The sequence below is a fragment of the Chamaea fasciata genome, unplaced genomic scaffold, assembly GCF_029207755.1.
Source record: "Chamaea fasciata isolate MVZ Bird 193981 ecotype frontalis unplaced genomic scaffold, bChaFas1.0.hap1 SCAF_11, whole genome shotgun sequence".
Lineage (NCBI taxonomy): Eukaryota > Metazoa > Chordata > Aves > Passeriformes > Sylviidae > Chamaea > Chamaea fasciata.
The window spans coordinates 8,114,287-8,131,220 of NW_027094096.1; the positions used below are offsets into that span (position 1 = coordinate 8,114,287).

General features: G+C 40.9%; 1 protein-coding gene across 1 annotated transcript in view; it reads left to right on the top strand.

Moving 5' to 3' along the window:
• PXYLP1 (2-phosphoxylose phosphatase 1) overlaps nt 1–16,934 on the top strand; it is a 48,403-nt gene that overhangs the window by 20,257 nt on the left and 11,212 nt on the right. The window contains exons 3-4 of the mRNA XM_066194212.1: nt 15,215–15,376; nt 16,269–16,395. Of these exons, the coding sequence (XP_066050309.1) occupies nt 15,215–15,376; nt 16,269–16,395 (289 nt within the window). The remainder of the gene's footprint in view (nt 1–15,214; nt 15,377–16,268; nt 16,396–16,934) is intronic.

Genomic DNA, 16,934 nt, shown 5'->3' on the forward strand with positions numbered 1-16,934 from the left:
GGTTTTACTTTGTTTCTTAGGTTTTTTTTTTCTATTTACTGAAAGCCTAAGAAAAGTAACAGTCAAGAGAAGAGGACTAAAATGATAGTGGCATAGCATCCCTTTTTACAGGGATGCTTTTGATAACCCTGTGGCTGGCATCAATTCCAGACTGTCCTTCTGAAGGTCCTGGCTCTTGCCCATGGAGCTTCTCTTCTGCTTTAGAATTTGTTTTCCTACATGCTTTGATACTTTGATCAGTGGCTTAGGCTTGCCTTTGGATAAAAAGAACGTTGGTGACTGCCACTGCGTTTTAGCATGTTGGCCACTGCCCTGGCAGGGCACTGGTTCCCATTTAAAGTGTGGAGAGCTTTTTTATGGGGATTTTTTTGGAGTTTTTAAAAAATACTTTCTCTGCCTTGACAGGTCATGCTTGGGTGTTGGTGTATCAGCATGTCTGGAAGGGACATTTTGCTGTTCCAGTAATAACTTCCCTCTACTTTCTGTCATTTGATTTTGCACTGGAGGTTTTGGTCTTAGAGATGAGTCACAGGGAACAGAAATTGGGATTTTCCACACAGAAAAGCAGTATAGTTTTATTTCATTGGCTTGAACTTTGCCAGCAGCTCTCACTTTCTGAGGGCAGTGTGGGCATGGTACACAGCACTGGAGTGTTTGGGGTTTAGCCTGAGATCCTCACCATGGTTTCCTTCAGCCCCTGCAGGGAGCCAGAGCCCTGGGGCAGTGCCTGCTTGGGTGGGTATTGCATTCTGCTGGTCTGTACAAGTAACTATATTTAAAAAGCCAGAGCTTTAGAATTCTCGATGTAGTGAACTTGTTTTTTGTCATGTGTTACCAGCATATGAAATTAAAAGGAGAGCAGACATCTCCCTTCATGAATTTTGCCTTCAAGCTCATAAGCATGGCAGATTTTCCACTCATGAGAAGTCTCTCTGGGTTTCGTTTTTTAGAAGTGCTAATTTAATCTGAATTTAAGATTAAAGGGAAAGATGACGCACAACTAATAAATCCAAGGCTCTGTACATTTTAGCAGCGAATGAAGAGAAGTAACTGGAAATACAGAGATATTTTTGTTAAAGATCCTTTTTATGTTTGTTAAAACTGGAGTTTTAAATAACTTTTCTGTGATTTTTCAAAAGTGGTGTTATAATGCATCAGTCCACAAAATGAACCCTTGAAGGGAAAGGAGACATGATGAATGCTTGAGAATGATACTATGAGACAGTCTTACTGCCTTCTACAAAAATAGAGCAATCATTTCAAAATAGCTGCTTTAAATATAGGTCAGGTTAAATCTCTTGAGACAGGATTTGACCAACAGAAGTTCATAATTCTTATTTAAATGTGTATTCTGACTTCATCCATGGTGGTTAGTTGGACTGTATTTTAGCAGAATTAATATGAAGCATTAAAGCACATGTTTGAAGGCTACTGTACAATTGATTCTGTAGTGGTAGGTCAGGTGATTGATTTATTTATGTATTAGCAAATATACAAAACTTGATCTATTTTGTCATTAAACCAGTTCTCTGCCCTTCCTTTTTCACAGCTCTTGGAAGCCAAGTCAGGCTGCCTTACAGGTCACTGCAGGCATGTTTTAGAATGGCATATCTGTCTTTTAAATCAAATTAAATTATTTCTATGATTTTTCCATATGTTGCTTGTATACTGGGCTAAACTGTGTTTTAACAACTGAAACATTGTATTTAAATTTGTATACTCACCCTATTTTGTTTGCAGAAATAGCAAAAAGAGAATATTGTTTTTAATGTGCAGCTGTTACATTCTGTATAAGTGGTGAGTCAGGGTTAGCTCACACAGGTGAAATCTGCACAAGGAAAAGCCTCAATTCTCGCAAGAGCATGGCCCCTCTGTGTGGGGTTTGCAGTCTGCCTCTTATTTAGGCTTCTCAGGATAGCAGAGTGCAGGGGAGGGCACAGTGTCCCAGCCCTGACTGCCAGGGAGATGGGCTCTGGGCTTTGCTCCCCTGTGGGTGAGCCAGCAAAGGCAGAGCTCACCTGTGTGTGGTTCTGCCCTCCCTGCTCAGTGTTCCTGTTGGGCTGGCTGGGCACTGGGCACTGATTCTAATCCCTGAAGGTTTGCTCTTTCCATAAGCAACTTCTCAGCTGCTACAGGACTGCCTTCCTTTGTACATCTGGTTTTCTCATGCTACAGAGATGATGACATCAAAACAAAACCTGGATGTCTTAAGCTGAGAAGACAAACACAGCCTTGCCACTCTGTTTTGTAGGAGCCTTTTGTTAATCTTTTGCTGACCGCTCTGATTTTTGAACAGTTTTCTGAGAAGTCACACTCATTCACACTATCTCTCTTACTTTGACCAGAGCTTTTAGGACAATGTTATCTATTAATGGCGAATGAGTTCATCATACTTCAATAATTTGCTGTCCTTTGTCTGAGATTTGGGTTCTGCATCTTCATCAGAGAATGTTCTGGCCCAAATTTTCCTTCTCTTCTTGTTTACTGAGCAGAATTTCAACAGGATAGTACCAGAAAAACACTACCTTAATGTCACTGGGTATAATGCAGTTGTGCTTTCCCTATTTCTAGGCCATGGGCAGTCTTTCTGAAAAGCATGGAGGGCTACTTCATGTTTGATGACAGGTTTGTTTCTCTGAGCTGTGCTTTGTTCTTGCCTTAATCCCCACTGTGCTGCTGCAAATTGAGTTGAAAACCATTGAGGTTTATGGGTGTGCTGGTTCCACTGTGTGTATCTGAAAGAGAGATGCTTAATATGCTTCATACAGTTGTTCATGTTTCTTCTTAGTCCTTTTCATTTTTCTCTTGTGAGTTGTCTTTGGGGCAGTTCTGTTCTTTTATCTGTGCTTTTGCTGGGATCTCATTGCTGAAATTATACAGTGGCTGACTTAATCCAAAGGGTCTTGTCACTTGACTGTGAAGGTTTTTGAAAAATTTATTGTGTGTTCTTGGGCATGTGGGGTTTCTGTGATTAAGAAAGTGTCTCAAATTGTACTGATTTTGAAGATTTTAATGCCTACAGGCAGGTTTTTATTGCCTTGTGTTTTTTCTAATAAGAGAAATCTCTGTTCTCAAAATCAGTTCCCTTTTAGCTTTTCAAAGCTTACTCTCTGAGAGAAAAGCAGTGCTTGTAAATACTAAATGGCATTGTGGTTTATTTTAAATGAGGCAGGGTCTAAGTAGTTTGTATTTAAAAGACTGGGGCTTTTGTGGACTTGCTGCAGTGAAATATGAAGTCTTGTAAAATGGAAGTGATCTCCCTTCATTACTTTTGTGAGATGGTTGGATTAAAAGAGCTGGAAACGTATGTGGTGTGTAATTTTGGGTTTACCAACTGTGCACATTAATGCTGAATGAAGACAAGAAATAAGATTCACTGTCTTCCCCTAGGGTGTTTTATGGAAAGCGTCCCAAAGATACCTATAATTCTCCGATCCAGAGAGCACTGTTCTGAATTCCTGAGATTAATGACTGTCATGGAAGGCTTCCCCAGCACAAAAATCTGTCAGGTTCTACTATATTAAATATGTTGTTTTGAGGTTTGCTGCTGGCAAATCCATGGCAGTTTTCTGTGCCTTGCCCTGGTGTTGACAAGGACAAACAAGTGAGCTGGTTTGGCTTGGGTAAGCAGTGGCATATGGTGTTGAGATCACTTCCCTGAGCAGGTCACTTTGTGGACAGAAAGCAGTTGGGATTAGATGTGAAACAGAGAAGTGCTAATTTAATGCAGTAGTGAAAATATTGATTTGAATTTGTAAGGCTTTTTATCTTGCAAGGACACTGCTCTAGAGAAGTGCCAGATGTCTGTGGGTTGCGTCTGACTGATGACATTAACATATGAAGCAGTTTGTGCCCTGTGCCGAGGCTGTGGCTGAGCTGCAGATAGGGTGGATGTTCCTGCCTTTGGGCTGGCAGCGCTCTGGTCTCTGTCTCTGGCCAGGTGTGCAGGCAGAGATGCTGCAGGGAAGGCAGGAAGCAGGTCAGGAGATGAAGAAGCAGATCAGAAGATGCCTTTACCAGTGAGCAGATGTAGTTTGTTGCAGCCCAAAAGCTGCTGCCTCGGTGCTCTGACACCAGGGGAGCAATACTTGTGAAGATGTGGGGGGCAGAGCTAAGGTGGGATTTTAAGTCCCTTTATTTCTTTGCTTTCCCTGTGTATTTTGGGATTCCTGTTTCACAGCTGCATGTTCTACTACATGTCCTAATGACAGTTGACTTGAATGTCAAAAGACACTGTGAGTATTTTGGGATGAGGATGGGGAGAACCCTGAGGAAAAGAGGCATTAAGGATGATAGAAAAGCGCAGTGCATGCTTCCCCTGTGTGCAGGGGGCACTCGCAGGGCTTCAGCTGGAGGGAGTTCATGTCAGCACCACACTGCTGGGTAACAGATCAGGAGCAACCCTTGAACTATCTTGAACGCTGCTTAATGGGCTATATTTTTGTATCATGCCCAGCTGCTGTAGATGAAAGTAGCACTGAAACCCGAGGATTTGTAGCCCATGTTCCTGAGAAAATACTTTTTGCTGTGTGTTCTTCTGCTGTGCTGAATCTTCTTGGCTGCTGTGTTGGTGTTCAGTTCATGTGTGAAATCTGCCAAGTGTCTTTTTTTCAGTCATGTTGCAATCGCTGCTGCACGGCTTCCCACTCCAGTATTTGTGGGAATCATACAGGACAAAAGGAAAAAACAAACAAAAGCAAACAAACCCAAACTAAAGGCAAAGGTCCCCATCCCCTGGAAAAGGATGGCAGAGGCATTCAGTACGGTGTATATTATTGTAGAGAAGTTGACCTTTTTTTTGAGACAATACCATGGAAATGGGAAGAGTTGTCAACCATTTCTGAACCCAGCTGATAAAAGCTGTTCTGAAAATCTGTTCCAGGACAATTCAATTTGATTCTTTCATTTAGCTGTTGCTGAGTCCCATAGACAGAAGCAGGACAGTGCTTTAAAATCTTACTGCAGTGCTCATGAATCTTGTTGGATAAGTAGCAGTGGCTGGATCTACAGTATTTATAAAAATGATGTACTCGGGCCATAATTCCACCCTATTCGGTCTTTATGTATCTAAGCCTTGTTTGGTGGCCCTCAGGACACTGATTTGATATAATTGAAGTGTCACAGCATGATGAGACAGTTCTCAGCAATGGGAGGGACTTCACCAGAGTGTGGTGGTTTATGGTGTTTGTTGGCTTCTCATTTGGGAATCCCAGCGAGCCTGTGGTGGGCCAGCACCAACACAACTGCATCAGTGTAAGCACTGCTGGGGCTCCTTTTGCATCTTGTCTCTGAACAACCTGGAGAACGAGTACCATGTGACTTGAGCAATGTGTTTATGGAGCAGCACACCTGTCTGCTTGTCTGGGTGTCTTGTAGGAACCTCCCCCACTCCCTCCAGACCAAGTGCAGAGCCAAGCAATGGGGAAATTAGTGACATGCTGGAAAAGAAAAGCTTTACTATGCATGTGTATTTATTTTAAAGAAAGTAGTATATTACATTGATGAAAATAGAAATCTATTCTGTGATGAACATTGTGGAGTTCCAGAGTAGTAGGAAAATACGATAAAATAAAGTAATTTTTCACTCTGGGAGGAGAGGTGGAAAATTATTGTCATCTCTGGAGCTTGAAAAGGCTCAGACTTGCAGTCAGCCTTGCTGTGTTATTGCTGTCAGGCTGAAAATCCTGGAAGCTATTTAGGCAGTGCCATATGTCCTTCTGAATTGTCCAGTGAAAAACAATGGGGGGCGGGGGGAAACCCCTAAAACCATAAAGCTCTTTTCAGAGCCACATCTGGAGTTAATAAGTGCAAACACACATTGTATAATTTAATGTATCTGCTTAAATTAGGTCTCAAACACAAGAGTACAAGGCCTGCCATGTTGTGTTTGGTGCAAAAAGGATTTTCTTAACATATTTATTCTCCTCATGTAAGTCCTATTGTGACCTTGTAAAAAAATCTGCCAGCCATGGAGCTAATGCAGCTGGAAATAAGAAACCTGTTCTCTGCAATACCGGTGTTTAAAGCTGGTAGGCTGCCAGGCATGCTGGTTGTGTGTAGTTGTTCTATTTTACCTTTGAACATGAACACTCAAGTACTGAAATCTGGTCTCTTGCCCTGACTCTGATGTGGAATAAGGCTCTGGGTCGGTACCTGTGAGCTATGGCTCCATGGGCAAATGCCCCAAAATGAAGAAAAGCTTTAAAGAGAGTTCACAGCTTGTGAGCCAGAAAACAGGCAGACAAGTAGGCTTTGCCCCACTTGTGGAAAGGGGTAGGAGGGTTGGCTATTTTTGTCCAACTCTGTGAAAAACATCTGAGGAGAGCAGCCTATTTATAGCAGTTCTCAGTTGTCCATAGGAACATTTGCATCTCCAGTGGAAAACTTTAGGGATCTGAAAACTAAGAAGGCTGAAAACTCAGATGGCATTAGACTGAAAAATAAGCTTTTGGTTGCATTTCGTGTAAGAAAATGACACCAGGATTGATTAGAAAAACTAAGATGCACTTAGAGGTTGTGGCTGCAATTGTATTATGATGATTCTGGGGAGAAAGCAGGGACTGGTGAGAAAACTCATACTGGGGTGCACGTGTAGACTTCCATTTCGCTTGTGCGTGGCAGGAGAGCAGCGTTAAGGTTTTTTTCCTTATGTCCCAAAGTCTGTGATTTTCTTCAAAACATGCACGTGAAAAATCTAAATACTCTAGAGCTCACAGTCATTCTCCTTCAATCAGATCTGACTTCTGCTGGGTTAGCTGAGGTGCATCTGCAGCCTCCTAGGTTCCCTGAGTTCCAATTTTCTGTCAGTGAGCCTATAATATACAGGATGCTTCAGCAAACTTACATTTCCTACACTTTAAACAGAGAGACAGCATTTTTATTTCAAATTTCCCCTGGGGATTTTTCCAGTTGGAGGAGAATGGTTCCTCGTGTTGGCTGCCCTGCTCCCATCTCCAGCATATTTCAGATGGAGGAGGTGGAGGAAGGTGGAGAAGGGCAGCAAGGGACCTGATGTTCAGGCTCTGTGGTGACTGAGTCTGCAAGGCTAAAAGAAAAGGGAAACCCACCTCTTTTCTTGATTAAATCACAAGAAGTAATTGGGGGAGGAAATGGGACTGTTACTTCTGTGCTGTCACTGTGAAACTGAAGATGTAGTTTGAGGAACTACATGAAGAAATACAAACATAGCACTTAACAGAATTTTCAAAGCAGTATTTTTCTAATATTGACCCAAGTAATGCAGAAATTTACCCAACAAAGATGAGTGCACCGAAATGGGGACACACCCTCCTCATCCACCCAACTCCCCAGCTATGTGAATTTAATCAATTTCTCTTGCCAGGCTAAAGTTTCTCTGGAAGAATTTGAAATACGATGTTCTGTTTTACAAGTCTGCTGCAGCATTCCTCATGGTTTCCCACAGTAATTGGTTTTTTTTTGCTGTAGGAAGGGAGATGTCCATGGTTATTTGATAGGATCGATAGAACTGTTCTAGTGGGCTTTAATTTCTGGTGTCAAAATATGCTGTGCTGAAGACCACAGCAGAACCATGGCTCTGCAGTATGAAATGTAGTATTCAAGGCTGCTGTAGCAAGCATTTTTCAGCACTTTCGATTAGAACCACTGCCGCGAAAAGAATATTTATTCAATATCTGCTACTTGCTTGCTACACCTAAATACTCTTTGTGAATATGTTTTTAAAGTTTGTCCTAGAACTTGACATGTAGGCTTCTGGCAATAGGATTGTGCTGTAAGACTGCTTGAAAAGTCTCTAAATTACCGTGATTGCTTTTACATAAGGAAAAACAGCAGCAGTCACAGAATTGAGTGGGTTAAATAGGTATATGTGTCTGGGCATGTGTCAGCCCATAACTCACCGCTGGTGCTGAGTGTTTGCAAACTGTTGGAAACTCAGAGGGGTCTGTAGTCTGTTTGCTCCCATTTGGCTGCTTAGTCAGTCCCATCGGCTTGGCATTTCCTGATGAATCTGTGTTTGAATCCTCCATTTTCAGAGTTTGGTAGGTAACATTGCAAGTGTGTCAGGAGGGAAGTGCTTACCTCTGCTGCCCTGGCACAGCTGCAGTCTGAAGGCTGTACCTGTGTCACCTTGGAATGCACACAGTTGCTAGGCTGAAATATTGTGGAGAAATTACACTCCAAGGAGCCTTATCTTCTGAGGTGTTTGTTAAGGCAGAGCATTTTGTTGTTGCTATTCCAGGTTAAATTTAAGTGTGTGCCCTCCTCCATCCCCCACTGTTCTTCTCTCTGTTACCCACCTCCCCCATAACTCCCTTCACTCTTTTTTTTTTTCTCCTTTGTAGTTGTGCTCAGAGAATTTAGCAGCACTGTGGGAAGAAAACCTTGAAGCTCAGAGCCTGTTCTGTAGTCGAGAGAGAGCTGTGGGTGCCCATGAACACATCTGTGCTTGGGGCACCCCTTCTGCTCCTCGACAGGCAGGACACACAGCCGGAGTGGAGAAAATGGAAGGGCAATTGCTTGGGGAAGCAGTTTTGGGGTGAAAAAAGTAGTTAAGGGATTGAGACTGAAAAGACACTGAGGATTGTCACTTTGTAGATTCAGTGTGGTCTTACATTAAAAAAAAAAAATTCCTCTTCAGGTTCTGTAGGGCAAGAGGTTTGATTTAAAGCAAAAATTTCTGGCATTTTTTTAGTTTAATTAAGCTACACATTCTAATAAACTAAAAGCCAGTGAAAATTTAAGACTATAAAAGTTTAGTGGCTCTATTTATATTTTATATAAATACCAAATCTAAAGTTAGAAACTTACATTCACAGGCTCAGACAGCCTTTCAAAAGACTTTTATGGTAATTTTTTTTAATAGTACTTGATAGTTTGACCAGTGTGAGGTTAATAAGCCTTTTTTTTGTTTGTGTGATTACTCAGCATTCAAATACAGCACATTAGTGGCCTTATGCATTATGGATGAAGCCCTTGCTGTTAATACAGATATTACCTCTGAGCCAGTCAAAGCCTTCATTTAGCCATACAAAAGAGGAAAATGAGAAAGGTGGGTTGTGTGTCACACAGGCGCATTTGAACTTCATTAATACCCAAATGTGCCTTTGCAATCCAAGGCAGAGCTCCAAAACTGATCCTGGAGGTGCTGCTCGGGGATGAGGGTGGGGTTTCCTGGGATCACACCTGGGGGTTTGCAGGGGTCATAGCCAGGGTCTCAGGATGTCAGAGCTCTGGCAGTGCTGTGCTCAGGTTGCTTCATTTCTCCACTGGCACTGTATCTTCAGCGTTCCACCATGTGCTCCTCAGCCCATGTGTGCCTTAACTGTTTTTTTTTTCCGATCTTTTCCAGGTTGTTTCTTCACATTTTTCCCCCCACCTCAGTTGTTTTCAAGAATTCCTGCCTCTTTTGGGTTGTTGTTCCATACAGTACTCCTGTTCTAGCTTCCATTTTTTTCAGGGAGAGAGCAACTAGAAGAAGAGCTGAGAGCTGGGATGTTTAATCTGGACAAAAGGAGGCTCAGAGGGATCTTCTCTCTCTCACACCTCTTGAAACGAGGTTGTAACCAGGTGGCAATCAGTCTCTTCTCCCAGGTATCACACACCAGGACAAGAGGCAATTGCCTAAAATTGTGCCAGGAGAGCTGTAGATGGGATCGGAGGAAAAATGTGTGGATGTGGCATTTGGGGCCAGGTTTTAGTGGTGCTGGGTTAACAATTGGATTCAATGATCTTAGCAACCTTTTCCAGCCTTAACGATTCTACGAATCTGTGAAGTCCACATTCATTCAGCAGACTTTCTCTTCTGCTCTGTGTTTAGGCAGCCTTGTTACTGCCCTGGTCGGAGCAGAAAGGGTGGGGGGAAAGGTGGAAGTGGATAAATAACTTTTTGTGCTCTCTGACATGCGTGTTTGCTTTTCTTTACCCATCAGCCTAAAGTTACTTACAGTGGGGTTGCTGTTTTTCATTTCTGCTGTGTGGCTGCATTTCTATTTGACTGTTTTAAATGGTATGTTTGCATGGGGCTGAAAGAACCTTCTGTATTATAAGAGATGAAAACTTCAGCTCTCTGTTAAGTCAGAAGATTGAGACTAGCATGGCTACATGTGCTGCTGCTCCTCAGGCTGTTCGGAGCTGCAAGGGAAAACAGCAATGGAAACCGCTTTTATTGCCTATCTTTCTGATTTTAGGTAAATGTTGTTGATTCTTTTTCATGGGTAAAAGTGTTTCTTCTTGGTAAACAGTGTTGCTACCTTTTGTACCTCAAGCTGAAAGTGCGACTGCAGGAGGGAGGGAAATTGATAATGAAGAGATTTAGCGTTTTATTTGGTGCTCTTTCTACATGTGTTGCACTTTGTTGTGTGTTTGGTTTTCTGCTGTACTGAATTCTGTCAAATTCTTGTCAGTTTTGTAGCCCTAATGTGTATCTGGCTCCCTGCTTGGGCTTCTGAGCACAATAGCTGATTGGTAAACTTGACATTTTTCCAGAGGGGATTAGTTGCTATGTAGAACTTAAGATCCTTCCACTGAAAGCTTTTCTGAGTGATTGTCTCTCTTGCTTGGAAACTACTTGTCCAATATTTGGGGGGTTTCTATATTTTGTGGCATTCAGGAACTTGGTGGGGAGGAGTATGGAAGTCAGACAATTAACTTTTTGCTCTTTAATTAGGTCCTGATTAATGTACACTGGAAATAAAACCATACTCATAGTGTTTGAGACGCCACTGGGTTTGCTCTTAAACACATTTATTAGTCAAGCTATTGACTTCATTTTAGAATATGCTCTTCACGTTCTGTGGTGTGATTTAAATTAAAGGTTCCTGCAGGTTCTTTTGTTTAATTAAACTTAATATCAGAATTTGAATTTTATTTCTTTTGAATTGTGTTGACTTCAAAAAATAATCTGAGTTTGGAGCTGCAAGAATTCTTGAACGAGTGCTTCTCCAGCAGCAATTAGGTGTGATACTGTGTGACCAGTGCCTCTCTGTCTCACAAGGCAGCAGTTGCTCTTTGTTCCATCAGTCTTACTTTTGTCTGATACCAGCCCAAGTATTTAGTTTTCCTTCGTGTTTCAAACAATTTTAGCCTGATGGGACCCTGGGAAGAGTTGCATTGAGCTCTTTCCTTTTATTGTTTCTGTAACTTACTCCATTTTTTCCTCACTATAACTTTTTCAAAATTATGGTTTTAAAGTAGCTTTTATGTAGCTTCTTTAGTTATAAAAATAAGTTTATGAATATTGGGAAATAAAATGTGTTCTCTTTCCCTTTCTGTTGTCAAGCTACCTCTGTAATAAGATGTCCACATTCTTTATAGTTTCAGTGTTGGCAAAGCTTCCAGTTAGATGATGAAGTATGTTTCAGATCTATTTTATTAACTGCTCTGACTGTGGTAAATGCACATCAAAATCATCTGTTCTGTTTCTGGTTTACATTGTTGTATTCCTGTTGTAGTGAAACATGAGCTTTGAAAGGCACAGCAGTGGAAAAATTCTGCTCAAAACCTCTCTTAATTATAGATTTAAGTATGACTGTGCACACTGGCAGCCTTCTGTTTTAGGCAAGGGCATGTTACTGTGAACTAAAAGAGAAATTCACATAAAACAGTGCTAAGCTGTAAAAAACAATGTGAAAACTGTGTAGCAGTATTCTGACCTTGAAATGATTTACAGCTGGAAGAGCAGAACTTAGGATGGAAAAAAAAGGACAAATTTCAGCTTTGTGTGAGGGGCTTTTAGAATTTTATTTTAATTTATTTTTTCCCTTTCCTCTCTGAGGTGTATCAGTTCAGTACTGTTTGTAGTTTTGAAAACCCATGTGGGAGACAGAGATGGGACTGACACTGCAGAGGAGGACTTTCAGTAGGGAAATACTTGGATACAGAGAGACAGTCAGCTCTTCTTCAAAGAGCTTTAGAGAGCTGCTCTGTGAGGTGCAGGGAGTACAAAAATGAAGGACCAAAGTGAGCCTTCTGTGCAAAGTGAGCTGGAGAGGATGGTGTGTGCGAAAGCAGTACTGGAGAACTTGGAAATGGGATAAATGAAGACAGCAAGGGGGCACGAAGGCCAAGTACTTGAAATGAGAAGGGAGGAGAAAGGAGAGAACATCATAAATACATGAGGCACCAACAATGTCCAGGGAATGGTAGGAGATGAGGAAATAGTTGAGAAGCAGCTAAGACCGTGGAAAATACCTCTGTTGTTTCAGCAGCCAGGAATACAAAGAGAGGATGTGTCACTTGGGATCCTCATCCCAAAGCTCTGAAACTGCCGGAATGTTCCAGCTTCTGAGGAGCTTTCACAAGGGGTGAGGAGGACCAGTGTGGCTGAGTGAGCTCTTCAGGGTGACTGCTGAGTCACAGGAAGGCAGCTCCAGCTGAGACTCATCTCTCCTTGGTCTCATGTTGTCATTTTTCCCTGTTGTCCCCCTCATCCCTCCTATCCCCACTCCCCCAACTCTGAAATACTTGTTATTTTCATGTATATGCACCTGGTGGAGATTTTTAGGAGACTGCAGAGACTGGTGCTCAGTTCATGTAATTCCTTTTTCTATTTAGCTACATTAAATAGACAACCCATATGTTTGCCTAGGTAGTTTGATTGCCATTATTTTCACCTAATGTGTTATTTGTAGTGCGTTAAAAGCAAATACTGCTTACCATGTCTTTTCTTCTCCCTCGTATAAGCCAAGCATATTCACTGTACAGTAAGGGCAAGTTTTACCAGCTATGACATGAACTATTGATATTTCTAATCTCTGAGTCCACAAAATATTAAGTTGTACTCATAGCTGCTGTACTGACTTAAGAGTCTCCTTTAAAATGTTCTTTCAGTTGCTTTTTAAACTACAGACATGTATTCTGGCACTCCTGCAGATGTTATTTTTATTATTCAATTTTATTCTTAGTGTTCAATGTTATTCTTAGTATTCAATGTTATTCTTAATCTTCAGTTTTATTTTTAATATTTTAAAGTGGGTAGATGCTTCTCTGTAAGATTTAGTGTTTTTTCCTTATTCTTAAATTTGTCTGGCAGTGTTATGGTATTTATTCAACTAGGTTGAGTAGAAATGAGACTTACTTTCTGCAAACAAGGTATTTGGCCTCAGGAATCACAGGTACTTGATTTTAAAAAGCTGATGTAGGCATCTGTTGGCTTCTGTCCTTAATAGGTTCAGTCCTACAAAAATGGGATCTGTTCAGGGCTTTTGTGGTTAAAACTGCCTTAGATAAAAAAAATAGGATGTTTATTTTGCTTTTAAATATACCAACCAAAATTTAGGATCAGCGTTAACTTGGAATTTTTGCTGTTGGGCTGTGGTTTCTCATCTGCTGAAACACTCCTGTGTCTAAGCTGACTTGAACTACGTGACCTCTTGAGTCCCTCAGGCAGCTCTGTGTCTGTGACATTAAGGGAGCAGTAGCAGTGTTGCTTGTGGATGGCTCTAGAGGGAATTGTTGCAGAAAGCTGAGAGTTGTTGCTGTAACCTTTTCTGGCTTGGAAACTTGGCCAGTAGAACGTACCTGTAATTTGCCATTTGTACTGTGGACGGCTGCTGGCTGTAGTGCTGTTTATTTGCAGAGTCCAGTCACTGTTGTATGACATCCTTGGGTTTGGGAGTTACACCCCAAGTACAAATGTACTGCAAAGCCCGGAGTTCCCAACCTCTGATAGATCTTGGCGAGGCTCTGTGTTACTGCCAGTTTCTTGGGCAGGGGTTTGCAATGTCTCACAACAATGCGAGCCTAAGCAAGGAGCTAAAAAAGTGAGTCTGGTGGATAAAGGCAGAAATGGCAGCTGGGCTCCACAATTAAACTGTCCAAAGCCAAAACTGCAGTTTAATATTCTCACTAAACACAGCTGACAGCAAAATCTGAAACAGCTTAATGAAAAATTTCAAGTCACTGCACTTGGCAGGTATCGGCCTTGTCAACAGCACTAGCAAGGCTGTGGAAAATGCTTGTGTTCTGGTTTTGGCAGACAAAGAGTAACCACATAAAAATATTTGAAGTGTAATGTATTGTAAGAATGAAGAGTCTGTTAATTACCGGCTATGTGTTCTTAAAATCTGTGTGTTTTGCTTTGGTTTGCTGTCTTTGTTGGTTTTCCTGGTCTGTTCAACTATTTATTGTGGAACAAATTCACCTCTGAAATTGGAACTGGGAGTTAAGATGGAACTGAGGAACTGACACAGAATAATTAGTAAAGTTTTGCTTTGAAATTTGTTGTCTCATAATTTCTTTCTTTCTTTCTTCTCTAAATAGAAGACTAATGGAATAAAAATATGAACACTTTTCCTCCTCTTTTTCACCTCTAAAGCTTCTGATTAAAATTCCAGAGAATGGAATGGAATGGAATGGAATGGAATGGAATGGAATGGAATGGAATGGAATGGAATGGAATGGAATGGAATGGAATGGAATAGAATAGAATAGAATAGAATAGAAGCATTTGTTATTAAAAGTGTAGTCTGATAATACTCATAAATTATCTGATGCTCTCACCTCAAGGCAGGGTCATTACAACTCTGGCCCTACATTTAGATATGCTTCAACTTTCATCTACATGTCAGAAGATTTAGTGATGGTATTTCTGTTAGTTTCTCCTCCGTGTGTGTTTCTTGCATTTCTTTGTGTTTCACATTTTTTTTGGGTAGTCTCAGTTTCATTCCAAGAAATATATTTTCTGTGCTATTTTTTTTTTTTTTTTTTAAATAAGCTAGACTCTTTAAAGTTGACAAGGCGGCAATGTAAGGGCAGAGATTAGTGAGGAAAATGATGAATAATCCAGTCCTTCAATCTTCACTGCTTTGTTTTCCCAGTGGTTTGTACTACCCTCATCATAACTGTGCTGTGTCTTTTGCTGATGTCCTTCAATGTCAGTTTTTAAGTTAAAATGATGAGAGACAGCCAGACCCATTGTGGTGCCTTTTATGTGATTCATGCTGAGATACTGACAGGAGAAGCAGTTCAAGAAGAGTGCAAAACCCAGAGTTGTTCTACATCCAGGTCTGTTCCTGAAGTCTTAGCCAAGCATTGACTTAGCCAAAGAGCTCTTCTGGACTATGTATATCAGGGAAAAAAGATCACAATGAGGTTGTTGTATATTATTGAGAGACATCCTTTCATGAAACCATAGTCTTTGTGCTTAATTACTTTAAAATAATGATAAAAAAGTCGTAATCTATATGTCCCTGAAGTCTCCTGAAGGTGTATATGGTGTATGCGTTGTATCTTGCAGTGCATTTAATCCCAGTAAACCCTGTCAGGGAAGATGGGTTGAATCCCAAGAGCCGGAAGAGAATAATGCCGGATTTGCTGACAGAGCCTCCTGCCATAGACCCCGTGTATGAAGCTCATGTTTACTGCAATATTCCCAGCATTGCGGAGCGCAGCATGGAAGGTAGGCTTGGGGAGGGCACACCTCAGGCTGCTTGCTTGTTTTGTTGTGCTGTTATTAGAAATGATAACTCTGTGCATGGTCAGTTCATTGGTGCTTGGAGAAGGTGGAGCAAATGCCAGCTGGTCACTGAATTATGTTAAGTTGCTCAAAACATGCTGCTGCTCTTTCCTTCCCTTTGTATCCTCTTCATTGTCTTGATTTTTGGAAATTGTTCTGTGTCCAGCCAATAGTTAGCAATAGGTCTAAAACTGAAAGGTTTGGGAGAGGTATAGATATTTCATATTTGAATTGTAATCCTTGTTACACGTCAGCTGCATTTCAAACAGTTGACTTGGAATTCTGGAAGAAAAACCCCACAGAAGTAATTAATTTTGGGATTCCAAGCCATTAGACATGGTCAGCTAGAAGGCATATTTGCATTCTTTACCCCACAGCAGCTGCGGCAAGTTTGAATGAAGTCCTTCATTAGCATATCCAAATAATGGTTATCAAATAAATCACAGACTAATATATCAAAAAGATCCAGATTAGGCATGCTTCAAAATCCATCATTATGATGGGGACCAGATGAGAAGCATTATAAAAGTAGAATAGCCTTACTGTGTTGACAGAGTTCAGTGCTTGAGTAATGTTTTGTGTGATTGGTGGAGTTCAGATGTACTGTGGAGGGTACTAAGAACCTCACTCTTGTACAACTTGTCTTGCAATCTGAAGTGCAATCTTTCTTGGGTTGGAGAGTTGTAATTTCCTAGGGGTGTTTTCTTTCATGGCAATACCAAAACTATCAAGCTAATGATACCTGCCTTTTTTTTTTTTTTTTTCTAATTAAAGAAAGTGGATGCAGGTAACATTTTTTTTCTCTCTCATTTTGTTTTCCCTTCCTTCACTTTAGGTCATGCCCCTCATTATTTTAAGCTGGTGTCAGTTCAAGTGCTGATTCGACACGGTGACAGATATCCTCTGTATGCCATTCCCAAGACAAAGAGACCTGACATTGACTGTATGCTGGTGCCCAGCAGGTAAAATTCTTGGAGTTTGTCTTTACTAAGCTCTTTTTTCGCTTGAGAATAATTTTTTTCCTCTTCAGGAAACAATTTGTGCAGCCTGAAGTGCATTGTGACTTCTGACCATTGTGTATTGCCATGGTTTAAAAAACCAAGCCCTGGATCAGTGGTGCACAGTATTTTATTTGAAACAAGAACTATTGCATGTTACTAGTTCAGACCAGAGTAAGTTCTTCATATTTCTTTAAAAAGCAAAAGCTATTTAGTCAGATATTTAGTTTGCCATTCCTCTTAGATAAGTTTCTACATTTTGAAAATGTAAGTGCATTGTTTGAGATGATCTCTTCAGCTCAGCATGCTTCCCTTCATCTGAATACAAAAAGCTCTCAGGCAGTTCAGCAATACCATAAGAAAACTGATATTTGTATTTGATATTATTTTTTTCTTTTGCTCTTCAGAAATATAAGCTATCAGTTTTCCCTTAATAATTTGTGTCAAAATTCAGGAAAAAATGGGAGTTGCACATTTAACTATTAAAATACAAGTCAACAGAA